Source organism: Ptychodera flava, chromosome 7, assembly GCF_041260155.1.
Source record: "Ptychodera flava strain L36383 chromosome 7, AS_Pfla_20210202, whole genome shotgun sequence".
NCBI lineage: Eukaryota > Metazoa > Hemichordata > Enteropneusta > Ptychoderidae > Ptychodera > Ptychodera flava.
In genome coordinates this window covers 5,197,588-5,213,355 of record NC_091934.1, presented here as the reverse complement: position 1 = coordinate 5,213,355, position 15,768 = coordinate 5,197,588, and the positions used below count along the sequence as shown (strand labels likewise).

Sequence of the window (15,768 nt, the reverse complement as noted above, 5' to 3'; positions counted from 1 at the left end):
TTACACAGTTGAATAAAATTTGAATAGAAGCTGTTACCTTTCCCAATTTTAGTCAGTATTTTCGTTAAGCACCGTTTTTGACAACTTTACATGATGAAATGCTAAGTAATCAGCCTACCAACAAAGCCCATGCGTATCCACTAACTGCTGTTGCAGTTGAAAATAAATTTATTTTCGAACTTTAAATCATTACCTCATATGTAGAGGATTTGTTAAACAGCTAAAAATACTGCACATATCATCAAGCTTTCAGGAGTAAAACAGAAATTAACACGATTGGAACTAACTTGGGATAATTGGATCTTTATATTTTTTCAAATTCTCAAAAGTATTAGATGCCCTATAGTTGAATATTGCAATATTACAAATTACTCATAAAAACAGGTGTGTAATTAAAAAAGAAAAGCAAATGAGCTTATATTTGCAGATTAAATCGACATTACCTCACCATCCAATTATCCCAAATTAGTTCCAATCATGTTCTTATTGTAGTTGATTCTTTACTGATTATTGATTACTGATTCTTTTATGTTTCTGTAAGTGACATCGTTAACAAATTCAACGCTGAACATGTTTCGGTCAAATGTGGACGCACTGTTGAAACACAGAAAAAGAACGTAAAACGGGATTTCAACAATTATGCTTCTGATTTTATATCAAGTGTCTATTCATATAAATCCCTTCATCGAAAATCAAGAATTCTTAACACCCACCCCTCAACAAACAAACTTTCTTTTTCCATGACTACAACTCAACTTTCTCTCCCGTCCCCTGATACGATGAACACAGGTGTGTTTACTTAAACATCTAAACGATGTTTTAATTTCATGGCAATGGGAGAAATAACATTTTGGGTAGTTGGGACCTTTTGTTATGAGGTGCGGGCAGAGGGGGCTTGGGGTTATGGGTATTGAGGGCCGGGCCATGCTGTTTGGCGGACTACTCCAATTATGAAAGTGTTATGAACTTAAGTGTGCCGTGTCGTTATCTTCTGTTGGTTGTGTAGCCTTTCTCATCAGATGAGTGAGCGAGGGCCATCGAATGATGCATACATGTATGAAAAGCATATAAAAAGTGGAAGTGAAAGGGCCAATCCTTATAAATTATTTTCAAAAATTTCGGTTGAGAGGGAATTCTTTGGATATCATGGTGGAGGAGACTGCCCCATATAGCCTTCACCATTTTCAGCAACGTTTAATTGCGTTCAGAAGCAATGTTAAGTACAAAACCCTTCTGCTTGTAATTTCTAGACCTCGAAAACGGCTGACTGTTAACCTGTTCGTCAGATTAGAAGTATACTGTGAATATCAACGAATCACTGGTATTACGACATTCGTCGGATAACGTCTTACATATTTGGTGTACTTTGACAATAGTGAAGATACATCCAGTTGGCTGGATAGTGATAACACGATGGCCAACGAAGAAAATGATATTCTAGAAAAATTTGAAGCGGAAATAAATGAAATAAACCTTAATGTGTATTCGACAACATCGGCCAAGGTATGTAGGTCACCCGACATGCACAGTGGCAAAAACAATCACGCAAGTAATCGTAAGTTTAAGTTAGAATGCGCCTCGGGACAGATATTCGGACTATCAAAATTTTATGATTCTTCTCTGATATACTACTTGTGGGGGTTCATTTCAAAGCTCTAGGTACAAGAAAGAAATTTTAACCTGCTTTTTTTTCGAAATTCGATTTTTTTCCTTAGATTTAACACATGGATGGCGGCCATTTTGAATTTTCAATATCGGTAAATCTTAGAATATTATATTTGTTTCTCTAGTACCAAAATTTGCACGGTGACCTCAATTTTTGTTCTTGATTTTAAAAACGAATTGTTGAAGGATTCCTTAAGGAAAGTTTGAGCAAAAGTTTGAGTCATTCACTTTCGAGGCGCATACTAACTTAAAGTCAAGGATAATCTAGCATATTTTAAGGCGCCGACGCAAGCGAACATTATATTTACTGAATAGTTGTAGGTGTATATTAAATTTTTATGCATTTTCACGTTCTTGTTGCTGTTTTGATAGAAACGTTGGTTACTGGTCGACAACTCACTCGGTATCCTGCATAACCTTGCCAAAGCCAAGGATAATCTAGTATATTTTCAAGGCGCCGACTCAAGACGAGTATTAGATATTTACAAGGCTGCCGCGTCTGATGATCGGAGACTATTCTCTCTTCTGATTCTGAGCTACGTTACAGATCCTGAAACTGACGTTGAAATCATCAAAGATGATTCAGGTAATATTCTATGTATACTAACGTTACGGTTCACAACCAAAATTGAAAACTCTGATTCGAAATATTTTGCCTTGATAAGTCTATACATTCTCCGATATTTAATGTACCAATGTGACACCCCTTTCCATCGAACAACCCGACAAAAAACAATCCGCAGTGAAACTTTTACATTACTTCATTTTAGACATCGAAATCCTTTTGAAATGGTTGCATGATACATGGTATATACAAATATGCCCCGAGATTCCAACAGTAATTTTGAGTGGAAGTAAACAACAGTATGCTGTGTTTTAGCTCTATGAAATTTAAATCAAATGTAAATGTCCATATGTGAACATTATTGCACAATAAAAGAAGGATAGCTGTTAAGATATTTCAAGCAGCTTTAACACTTATCCCTGAACTGTAGACGTTATAGATCAGTTATTGCGATTGCTAAATGGTGTGAGATCAGGACATGGTGATCGGCGTGGTTTCTCGCTGCAGGAAGTTCTTGAAGGACTTGAAAACTTGTCATTACATCCACACAACAAGGAAAAGGTAATTCCGCATGCGTGATCGTTTTAACAGTGTGATCTCTTTCAAAATGAAATATATTGGTTCATTTCTTGTTTAATTTTCACTATGTTCAACTTCATTCACCAAATCCTCATAATTCTGTAAATGCAGATACTATGTTTTCAAGCAACGCACAAGATGCCGACAAATTTTGAATTGTACCTAGGCTGTTTGATAAGCAAGAATTGCATTAAATGCCTTCTTACAACAGTATTTAGCAATGTAGCCAAAACTTTAAAAAATGTCAATCTGTCTGTCTGTTTATGAATTTGTATCACAACGTGGGTTGGTTAAGAGCTTTCTTTAAAATAGAACTTTAGAACCAATCCGCTGGCATCACATCTGTTTTGATTTTTACTTTAATTCTCGATATCTGTATAGGTGAATCTGTAGACTTTCTGTCAATTGCATTTATTTAGTGAGTTTGTTTTTATGTATTATTTATTCTTTTATATCTATTAATTTTATTGTATGTATTCATATTACACCCCTAACACAATAACATGAAACCCGATCAAATGGAACAATCTTTTATCCTTCCATTCTAGTTGAATGTGTCAACTGAAATCAAGTATTTTATTCTTATACATGTATTACAATATTTCACTTGTAAGAATTTATAATTTACTACTTCCTTGACAAATTGATTTTCAATGAATGAGAAATCGTTTCAAATCGTGATTATATTACGAAATAATTCGATATGAAAGAACTGCCAAGTTATCTTCTAATCAGTTTCCATTTACATTCGATTCGAATTCAATCCAGATATTGACAGAAGGAGTTCCCATCTTGCTGGATATTTCTGAAAGTTGCAAAACAGAAGAAAAGAATCTTGTTATCAGGACACTATCAAAACTTGGATTATTTCTTGAAGAAGGAGAGGTCGGTGATATTGCTGAGAGTGTCCAAGGTAAAAAATTAAAAGCACAACAAATTCTCTTTGGTAATTGAATGTTATGCTCTGATGTTTGTGTTTAAAAGTTGCGGCCACGCATCAAAATGTCTAAGACGAGAACTTTAAAACAGTCTAAGCAGCTTGCAGTGAAATATATGCAGAATACATTACCATATTGTTTGTGTCATTGATTTCGTATTTGAGAAGATGAACCACGGTTACTCTACCCCTAGTGAGATAGAGTAACCGTGGATGAACTCAATAATTTTTTCATGAGAGAAATTGGGGAAGAGACAGTTTCTGTCGGTATTTAGCGGCTGACGTATTTTAGTGCAAAATAAAACCAGCTCTGTCAGATCGTGCAGTAGCCTTACAAACTCAGATGTGAGAACACGAATATGGTCTCTGTTGATTTGTAAACGTATTTTCTTTCGTGAAAGATTTTAATCGGTGGTGTTATATATAGTGTATATGATTCTAAATTACTTGTGGTTTATATTTTGACCATATCGCATTAGAAGAGGGACTTCAAGACGACATTATGTTTGTGGAGAGTTTGCTTGGCAGTTTGTCAGAGTTTGATCCAAGTCAAGTGTCTGAAGTACAGGATATAATGAAAGCTGTGCTGGAAGTGACGTCAAAACACAACAGGAAGACGAGAAGTATTATCTTGGACAAGGCCATCAATCAAAACATTGCAGGTAACACAATATTAGGATTCCAGAATCTATTCTGTACTTTGTTTCCATTCAATGCTTTTAACGTTTATGGTAAACACAGCTCTCAATGCCTGACTTAGTTTTTTTTTAGATTTCAGCCAAGGTTCGTTTCTGAATGTAAAATTTAATGAACATATTTATTTGAAACCTGTTTCTGTTCAAGGTCAGACAAGCACTAAGTTCATTCACCGAGTTTGGGGGTTTAGTGTCAATTAAACACGTTGAAAAAGGGACGTCTGAACAACATGTCTATATATCTAGCGCAATTCACTATCTATATAATATCTAAAAGAAAATAGACCGTATCCATTAATACCCTGCCCTCATGCCCATGAATAGATATTGTAGAGAACAATGTCCTTGTTTCCTTAAAGGGGCAAAGTCGGGCATTTTTTTTTTTTGAATTTTGTTTAATGCAAACAATATAAATTGTTTGACATGTTGAAAGATACTGAATGAATGAGTGAGTGACCATGTGTGTATTCGACCCCGGTTTAAGACACGATACATGAAACCATCGCGAAAATGAATAAATGGTCATGACCATTAATTCATTTTCGCGATGGTTTCATTTACCGTGTATAAAACTGGGGTTGAATATATGCATGGTCACACATTCATGATCTTTCAACATGTCAAACAATATAAATTGTATCTCACATTAAGCATATATCCCAGGCACTGAGAGAATTTTTCAGGTACTTCCTTTTGTATTTTCCTTATATGGACATTTCAGTCTGAAATAAAGAATAAATAAATAAATAAATAAAAATAAACACAATTCATGAAAACATGGCCAACTTTGTCCCTTTAATGTAGTTGAGTTTTTAATAAATTAGCTATTATAAACTATTACACATACAGAACAGCGAAGTTGTAATATGAGGGAAATCGAAGCATCAGTCAATAATGACATTAATTATCTATGGAATATTTTTTCTTTATTATTGTATCTAAGACATTTTGATGAGTTTCTTTACAAAACTCTTCATGGAAGAGGATGCCTCGTTGTATGACGATGATAACAATGACAAATTTCAAGCAATGTACATGGCGGTCGCTCTGCTAATGAGTTACAGTGACGTCAGCGTTTCCTTTGCTAGTGTCATGGGCAAAGCAGGATTGGTGACGTTTTTGCTCAGTGTATGTGACAAACACTACGACAATCTCATGCAAATGGTAAGATTCTTTTCAAGGCGAAAGTAAAACAAAAGTATATTGCGGGTAGTGCAACCCAACTAACTTTACGTCCGAAAACACATTGTTTTCGCATCTTCAAAAGTGAATTCGAGGAGGTAAAACTCTTTGTGACAAAGTTATATCCTACAAGCATGTTACCACATGTGAGGAAAAACAATTTTCTTTCATTTATTTATTCATTTATTTATACAATGTTTATGTAGTTGTGAATTATACTGTAGATAATTTGGTGAGTCTTGATTTACACAAACTTTTTATCAAAATAACAACAACATTGAAAGAAAAGTGAAAAATCTGAATAGAGTAGGAATCTCTCTCTCTCTCTCTCTCTCTCTCTCTCTCTCTCTCTCTCTCTCTCTCTCTCTCTCTCTCTCTCTCTCTCTCTCTCTGTAGAGGGAGCGCCTTAAGGGAATGGAGAGAATTTTGCGAGGAAAGGTGCCAAAACATTTAGAGAGTTTACTCGAAGACAATGAAAAAACTTATGTCGATGAAAAATCCGAAGAGCTGGAAGAAGCAGAATTTCACGCGAAAGAAGTACGTTGAGTTGTTATAGTACCCACAGTTTCTTCTCGTTTTAAAACTTACGTTATGCACAAAGGGAAAAGAGCCTTGCCCACAAAGGTTTGATGCGATGCTGCTTTCATTTTTGGCTTTGAATTTTGAAAATATCGCGTTAACTTTTTAAAATATCGATATTGTAGATTGATGGAGACATTCAATAATTATCTCAGTCAGCGACGGAACTATATATATGAAGGTTGATTTCTATAATCATCTATCCGAACAGGGGCTTTCAGATACAGACACGGAAATTGAGAAATTCCGTTTTGTACCGATGGGTATACGAGCTGGTGTAAAATATGGCGGTAAAGTAGCGTACAGAATGGATGCAGAAATTGACGATGTCTTCAACAATAAAGCAGTATTTCTCACCAACAAGCCGTTGAAAGACAATCAAATGTACGAAATCAAGATCGATCGCTTTAACAGCAATCTGCCGTTTTCTCTGGCAATGGGTAAGCAATCAACTTTTACAAGCCTTACTTACAATAGACGTATCTGATATATATGTATGTATGTATGTATGTATGTATGTATGTATATATATATATATATATATATATATATATATATATATATATATAATATATTATATTATATATATTATATTATTGACTGATGCTTCGATTTCCCTCATAATATATATATTATATATATATATACAATATATATATATATATATACAATATATATATATATATATATATATATATATATATATATATATATAAATATATATATATATATATATACATATATATGTCTGCTAGACAATAAACAAAGGTCGAAAGGTCATAAACATGGAACGTGTACTTACCATGCTATGGTTTCAAATTTATTAATTTTCAGGGGTCTGTATGTATTCCGAATTTCCCGAAGATGTAGTATATTATGGTGATGGACATGGGAAGGGCACCGGATTTTGGATTCTTCGGTAAGCATATGAAATATTGAATATATGCAAACAGAAATGAATATGAATCAGTTGGCTTTTACACAAATCACAAGTATGCTATAGTCGATCTGAAACTAACTAATTCAAAGTGTTGTTGTTGTTGATAATGAACTGAAGTCCAGACAATAATTCATATGTCACAGCAATGAAATTGCAAACGATGATGTATCGTGTTTGCAAAACTGATATATTGTTTCGACGCAGAAGAAAATTATTCGTTTTCTCCACAGAAAAAATAATGAAAATATTATTAGTATTAGTAGGTATTAGTAGCGACATTTTCACATTTTTAAAAACAAAATGAGTAAACTCTTTAAATTTACCCTATTTTAAGGGGCTACGCCAACATAAGGGGAAAAATCCCGCGACCTACCTTCCCTAATTTTCGGAGACATGTTACCGGAAACACATTTTTTATTTGGCCTTATGTTAGGATAAAGATTTTCAGCGTTGTGTTCGTTAGTCTCCGACTTTCTCGTCTGCTTTGAATGTAGGACTGGTGATTTTTGGCAAGACTTTACACATATCGGAAGTTCTTATCCTTTGAACTTTGAGAACATTAAAAGAGGAGATCGTATTGGTCTTGCCAGACACTCTAATGGCACGCTTCATTATTTCCTGAACGGAGAGAGCAAAGGCATTGCTTTCAAAAATGTACCTGAAGGTCAGCTATCCTACCTTGCGTTTCAATTAGAACTACAATGTGTCTTCTTAAGATGCACCATTGTTATCCTACAATCTTCATAAGTACGAATTTCTTCTAGCCTATTAACACTTGTACATGTATGTCAGAACATATTACTCAACTGTACGCAAAAATACAAACAGACAGACTGACTAATTCCTGTAGGAGAGAGAGGGGGGAGGGAGGGAGAGAGAGAGAAAGAGAGAAAGGGGAGAGGGACAGAGAGAGAGAACAGCTGATATGATGGACACGTTTCATTGCCTTCATAGGTGTGTTTCCAGTAGTGGCAGTGACAGGTAAATGCCTTCAAGTGTCCATTGTGGACGACCCATCTCCTGTCGTCATTTTAGAGGAAGAAGAGGACAAAACCAAGAAATCAATAGGTGTGACACTTTAATCACTCCTTGAATATTATTTTATACATAGTGAAGAAAATGTAAATGATAGTCTAATTCACGAGTACAATTTGTAATTGGAATAGATTAATCTGTAAATTGCTGGTGGCGGACAAATGGATTAAAGACGATATGTTTTCAGAGGTTTGTACACCAAGTTTTATTGTACTCACAATGAACAGCAGTTCAAGTGAATCCATAGTTTAAAGTTCAACAATGACCAAGTACTTACTAGAGAGTGTGCAATGAGTCGTTACACTTGTAGGCGCGATGCTTGCTCCTGTTGTGTGCTTTATGTGAGTTATGAAAATATATTATGAAATTGCAAGTAAAAACGGAGTTATAGAGCATTCCATACGGTTATTTTTATTTCAATCGATACTTGTTGTCAATTACATAAAAATACATACGTTGTCTTTTGTCGTTTCATAGAAACTTTCTACGTCGACGCAGCTTTCGGTGCTATGCAAACTTTCAGACGAAGCCGAGCTCCGATGGGACGCGACTTTGAGTATCAGCCCTTACCTAAATCACAGGATGACATCGCGTTCTTAAATAAGACTTTAGAAGGTAATTTACCGGTATTTATAACAATTCTGCCAATCAAGATCGTTGCATGACATCCCCCCCATCACCTGATCACTACCACCTTAGGTGATTTAAAATTGCATATGTGAGAATATAGGGTGTTGTCTAGTTTTCAATTAACACGTCAGCATGCATGTCTACAAGTATTTCAAATGATCACTCCCATAGGAAAAGACAGATCTTCCTTTGCTACTTCGTTCCCTCGTTAATTCGTCAAACAACAACAGTTTGCCCTCTTTAATTTTATTTCCGATCGACAATTTACTGAATTTTCAACACCGGATAGATAATTCTGCTGCTGGACAGAATTGTTCTGGGGCTGTTTGAAGACCAGTTTAGCTTTGATGAAGATTTGTGAGCGATAGCCATGTACAAGTGCTTCATGTACTCCACAGCGTGCGGTCAGAAAAATTGGAACAACTTAGCTCGGTTATTGAACCACTCTTTTTAAGGATGGGGATTTGACCGAGTGATTTTGACTGTGATGTCTTTGCTAGATGACATGGGTGCCGTATGTTGTGAGTTCGAATCCCATCGAGAATTTACTGAATTTAAAATTGTCATTACAAATCAATGATTCAAAACCAAACCATCGATGTATGAATTAATAATTGTCATATCCGAAAAGTTAAGATAGCATGATGTTATGTTTCTCTCTTGTTTCTCATTTGGAAGAAATTTCTCTTAGGGTATCATTGCACTAAACCAATACATTTTTTTCAAATCAATACTTCCTATCAAATAGGGACATGAAAACCGCTTCCCACCTTATATTTTTCAAAAAGCAGAGAATCTGGAGTTTAGTATGGAAACAATAGTTTACAAGAACGAGGAAGGGGTACATATTTTGGATAGTATACCTAAATTTTGATATTAATGATTGAAATTAATGTATGTCAAAAACTTGATACTCCTTTATGGAATTAACATCTCATTTGAATCCAAAGTATCTATTGTCATTCTTAAATTGCATCTAGGTTTAGAGATTGACATTCATAATCGCTTTTTAAAATCATATCAGCAAAATTGAATGACTCTTATTCCAAATATAAGGAATTTATTACCTAAGGAATTCGTAGTTTTGTCATATAGTATTTTTTTCAGATAACATAATGTGAAAATTTAAAAAAATGACTAAGCTATAGTGGAGTTAATTTTTTAATGTTGAAAACGGGAGAAAAAAAGAAATCAGGAAATCCGTGATTTGCACAAAGTTTCTTAAATTTACACTTCTTTCTCACTCAACTTTCGACTGATTGTAATGCTATAAGGCGAACCTAACCAACATATTAATCTTGGGTCACAAAATCAATGAAAATTGAATGAATCTTTGCAAAAAAATGATTTTGAGCACAATACGCTGTGTTATGTGCAACGCCTTCACATAATCATCCTCTGGTTATGCTGAACACAGCGGTGGATGATCGTTTGAGTTATGGAGGCGAAAAGGATAAATTTTTAAAATATCGCGATGAAACGATGGATATATCGTGAAAATTTAGAGTGTATAATATAAATCTTGATGTATTAGACTACAAAAAGGAAATTCAGATTTCTTTGATTTCAGATCATTTTTTCGAGATCAGAAAATGGGACTACGACTCTTTGAAATACGACGAGCTTGCAAAAGATCTTTGAGAAAACAAGCCTGTTACAATCATTTACTCATAACCTCGTAATTAAGCAGTATACGCTCAGTATGTTCCTGTGGGTGTCATTTCATAGAGTGACTTCATTGGTTCTTATGATCAAATCTTATTTTCAGAAAAACGCAAAGCTCAAGAACAGGCCTACAATATATATTTCCATCTGGATAACATCCAGGAAAATCTGGCACAAATCGTAAAACGAGCACAGAAGGGATACATGGTCGAAAGAGATTTACTCTACATGATTCAAATGACCGTCGAATGCGTAATGCTAATCGTCAAAGGTGGATGTGAAAGGGATCCCATCTCAAAGACGCCCTATCAATTCGTTGGACTGACACTGAAAATTCAAGGTGCACTTTTGAATGCATACCACAGAAATGTCGCTCCAGAAGATCCAAATACACTAACTGGGAGACTCAGCAACATATTTGAGTGTGTTGTTAAACGCTGCTTCGGGAACATTCGCAATTTAGATGGTTATATCTGGACAGGCAGTACAAGTGAGGGCTTTGCCTTGACAGATTATTCTGAAGGCAGTGAAATCCGCCTTGACGACGAAATGGACATTATGGTCCCCATAGCAACCATCGCCGAGGGTTCAAGAGGAGGACAGATGTTCGATGAGATACAAGATATTCTAGTACAGACCAACAGTCCACAAGTTGAAGGTGGTGCAAATATCGGTCTGACGCTGAATTTTGAAGAAAGCCAGCAATTCCACGATAATAGTTGCCAAAAATCGAAAGATGAGCAGATCTCCATGATCACCGAAAATTCCTCCTCCACAGATTCTCCTGATGAAGGCAAAGTTCAAACACCTCGCAAGGAAACAGCTACTCCAAACACACAAAGGTCTGAAGTCTGTGATGTCACTGGTGAAGAAGGCGAGAAAACGCCGGAGTGTAGTGTAAAAAGTGCAGTAGCTGTCAGTACGGCAAAAGGAGATGTGAACGAGGAAACTTGTTTAACCAGACCAATAGACACGAATATGTCAAATCAGCAAAGCGGAAGCGAAAACAATGATAATTCACTGGTGAAGGCATTTGAAACCGCTGCCCAACTCAGTCCCACTGATGAACCATTACGAAATCCAAAGCCTAGGGACAAAGCTGGTAGTGATCTTTATTTTGGTGCGAGTGCGCCCGAAAATGTAGATAGGGAGGCTAAACCAAAGGGTCTTGAAAGGTACATAAGCGAACTCGAGGAGGTTGGAACTCGCCAGCCAAGGAAACACCCTGCGTTTATATGGGTGAAAGCATCACATCCTGGATACGTGAAGGTACAAATACCAGCCAACAGGAAGAAGTTATTCAGTGACGGACTTATCAGACACCTGTGTACTGTTGAGAATGAGGATGGCGAAGAGGTGATCTACTTGTCCAGGACAAAGTTGTTGAAAATTCAGGAAGCATTTGTCCGCTCTGAAATTCCCAGCGTTCAATACTGCATCGATGTTCTACCACCGGTGTGGGGTGAAAACCGTGGTACATTGGAGGTAGTGCAACAGGGACCTGTCCAAACACTGTGCTTACATCATCATCTGAAGTAAAGAGAGGGTGAGTTAAAAAGAAATATCTTGTTTATGTTTGTGTAAGCTTCTCAGCGCGGTTTTTTATTGCAAGAATGTGTATTTTGGTATGGGCGTGGCGTTTAATTACGTATGCTGTTCCTGTCGCACTTCATCTAGACAATTACAAAACCTGCGTGTCAGGTCACTTTTCACTCCCTTTTCCTATGTTGTTTGTATCATTCACTCCCTGTATGTGTCCATGACGCAAATTACGATGAGTTTAACCTGTCTATAGTTTTACGGGGCGAAATCGACATTTCGCTTAGAATCAGGCTAAATCTTACTGATAAGTTTTAGATTGTTTCTGTGATAACAGACCACGGCATAATGTGATTAGTGTGGTATAGGTAGTGCTAATATTGCGATGAATTCATTTCAAAATGAAAATCTTCAAAGAAGTTTACTTTATGTCACAGCATTGACAGGGGGAAATTACACAACAGCAGAATTCGACCAAACAATCGATGTCGCTTTGGTTCTGTCATGCATTGCCTGGCCATCTGAAGCACAGGAGTGGATTTCAAGGGCACGACAATGGCCATCTAGTGACATCGTTCAGCGAATCGTACGAGAGGGATGTCACGTGGTTCCAAAGGCGTACCCCGGTGAAGAAGACGATGACGAACTTCAATGGAGATTGTCGTTTTCTCTGGCCGAACGAACCTTGGCCAACACCTTCATGCCATGGCAAAGGACGACTTATCTTGTATTGAAGAAACTGTGGCGTCGATATCTCAAGGTAAATGCGATTTTATGTACTGAAATTCACCATCAACTTTTTGTTCGCTTCCGATATCAAAGGTGTGTATTTTTCGTTGCAACCTTAACGTCGTTCGAGGATTGATGCTGATTGTTTTACGAAATTCACCGAGGAAAAGCACATCGTTCGTTTCTGTAGTCGAGCCCCAACCTAACCAAAGTGCAATATGCATATTAGATCAGAACATTTTGAGATGAAGTTCATGATAGGGTCACGGTAATTAGTCTAAATATTTTTAGGTGATTATGTATTATTTTTCGCACTCTGACTTCTTCCGGACACAGAGGGCGGTGCTATATCTTCCTGACATAGAAGGCGCTGTTGTCTTAGTTGGTCCCTGATTGTGATCAATGCAGTCTATTTCACCTCTGTTTGCCTGTATGATAAAAACTGTAAACATCTGTAAATTCTATTGGTTATGAATTCTGAAGTAACATTAGACTCTGTCTTAGCAACTCGCTGGCTACTTTATGTGATCCTAGTCTCGTCTGTGTTTTCTAAGACTTATGGGCTCTGCCTGGCCAGACAGGCGGACAAAGCCGGCCAGTTGAGAGCGTATGAGTGAAAGCACTCCAGAAATAAGAAGCTGCCCACCCAATGGAGGGCTTTGACAGAATGTAGAGTCTTGTCCAACATGGCAATCTAGCCAAATATCATTACTAGGGTACTTTTTCATTTCAATCATAATCTCACTGAATCACGTTGATATCACAGTTGACAATTTTAAAGGGAAATACGGTGATGATGGTGACTGTATTTGATCAAGTCTGCATATGACGTTTATTTTACTGTTGTTTAACCATTCTAGGAACCTAAAGTGATTTCATCATATCACTTGAAGACGACAATGTTCTGGGTTTCAGAGAAGATTACGCCCAACCAATGGCAGGAAAACAACATCGGTCGGTTTTATCTCGCAGCTCTTAGTACTCTCATCGAGTTCCTGACGAACAGGAAACTTCCAAACTTCTTTCTACCTGATAATAATATGATTGGTCACGTGCCAAATGAAGACGTTCAAACCATCTTAGAGAAGTTAGTAGATATAAGAAAGAAACCACGATCGTACCTGGATGGTCTGGTCAGTCCGACAAACACATTTACTGTGTTCTCCGAAGAAGCAGTGGAGCCGTGTGTTGACAATGAGTACGGACAACACGCCATGTACAGACAGTTATTCAATGAATTCTTCTTCAAACTGTGATAGGAGAAAACGACTATACTGCAAGCCTAACCGGTAGATGTCGTCCAGTCTGATACAAAAATATTCAGAAGTAAAAAGTTCATTCGCATAATGTCATGCAAATATTTTAGACCTGCAAACAGTTTGATATATGGTCTTCTCCAACCAGATATCTTGTCCTTGAAACAATACCTAGGCAACAAATGCCTGACAGTGTGAAGTTTTGTTTTGTTTTTCATTTATCTTCAGCATAGATCTACCATTGTTTTGGTTTTAGGGGTCGCGTAAAAACAATTAAATTTGACAAAATTTACCCTCACATCCGGAAGAACAAATTACATATGGAATTATTCTATTTAGAAAGTTTCACTATTAAAAGAGACAGATTCAATGGGGGTAGGCTATATCACTGTGTTAAATCAGTTATCATGAACGCAGATTGTATCACAAACACATAAGACTACAACATTTCAACCTTTGCGTTCGACCACAGCATAGATTAAACTGTCTTCATTCTCTCATTTCACTATATGTGGAAACTAAGGCGTTGCAATGGAGGGTTTTATATGTGGTGAAGCACCTGTACACAGGTGACAAATTTCGTTTTATTTTTAAATCACATTCTAAAGAGATTATATACAATACTACATCTAGTGAGGTTTTTAACGTGTGTCTGTGTCCGTTTCAAGGGACAATAGATGTAAGAGTTAACAATATTTTCATTGTTATTGTCCTTCAAAACACGTATTCTTTTCTTCTTTTATTAGTCCCGCACTGCGGTATGCAAACCGTATTGTGTGGACATGCCATATTATTCTTGACAAAGGAATTTAAATACTAAATACTAAAACTTGGTTGCAGTTGGCAACACTATAGTATTTTGCATTACACACATACAAAATTTCGACACGGTGTTAGCAGTCAGAAAGAAAACGTATTTCACAACAAGGTCAAAATAGTGAAATACATCAACAGACATGGCAATGGCTATTGAGCTTGCACTGCGGTATTGTTTTGCTTGACATTGAAATTGATTGCCCAACCTAATAATATCATCTTGTATCGCGTGCTATCGTGTAAATATTTGTCAAACGTAACTACAATAAATAAAGCCATTAGGTGTGTGTGGTTTTCAGCATTAAAATATGAACGTGTTATTACTCCTATTATGACATTCTATCTCCGGAGTATAACTCCCAAATGTTACTTCTTCCCTTATCCTGGAGATTTTTCCTTGTCTTTCATTTTTTTGGGGGTTTTTGTCCTTGTGTTTTATGTCTTCGTTATTTTCATTGTAGGCCTAACCGGAGAATTTTTGCAAATTTTATCCAACAACATACCGGCCTTTTATTTTGGTGACTAATAATAAAAGCCCTTAGGCCCTAACGCTTTCTACGATGTCATCCGATCACTGAAAAGTGTTGTAAAATGCTCTCCCAAAATTCCAGATTCTACGATGTCATCCGATCACTGAAAAGTGTTGTAAAATGCTCTCCCAAAGTTCCAGATTTCGTGAGGTTATCTGACCAAACACTGTTTTGTTTTATGTGTATTTTTTTTACACAACACTTCGAACACGGCGTCGTGCGATTTCCCCTCGCCCATTTCAAATGTTATGGTACCAGCCCCCGCCTGCTCAAGATCACGTATTCTGCTGAGACAAATATTGTGCAGCAGACGAGAGCACCGAAGTAATGACCCGTTGAATAACTAGGTCATGAGATCAATGACTTGAGACGTGGACGGTAAGTGGTGTTGTTGTGGCATGCATGGCAGCGTCTTGATATTTATAG

At 36.6% G+C, this 15,768-nt stretch overlaps 2 protein-coding genes across 2 annotated transcripts; both read left to right on the top strand.

Moving 5' to 3' along the window:
• The first annotated feature begins 1,253 nt into the window (after positions 1-1,253).
• On the top strand, positions 1,254-15,121 carry LOC139136630 (uncharacterized). The gene is made up of 15 exons (XM_070704404.1): positions 1,254-1,503; positions 2,038-2,251; positions 2,661-2,791; positions 3,578-3,722; positions 4,226-4,408; positions 5,385-5,605; positions 6,020-6,160; positions 6,414-6,642; positions 7,037-7,121; positions 7,637-7,806; positions 8,097-8,210; positions 8,655-8,792; positions 10,576-12,018; positions 12,449-12,771; positions 13,601-15,121. Exons 1-13 carry the CDS (start codon positions 1,414-1,416, stop codon positions 12,009-12,011), a joined length of 3,297 nt encoding a protein of 1,098 aa, XP_070560505.1. The 5' UTR covers positions 1,254-1,413; the 3' UTR covers positions 12,012-12,018; positions 12,449-12,771; positions 13,601-15,121.
• Positions 12,397-13,996, top strand: LOC139137770 (cyclic GMP-AMP synthase-like receptor 2). Its single transcript, XM_070706037.1, has 2 exons — positions 12,397-12,771; positions 13,601-13,996. Exons 1-2 carry the CDS (start codon positions 12,397-12,399, stop codon positions 13,994-13,996), a joined length of 771 nt encoding a protein of 256 aa, XP_070562138.1.
• Positions 15,122-15,768: the final 647 nt, after the last annotated feature.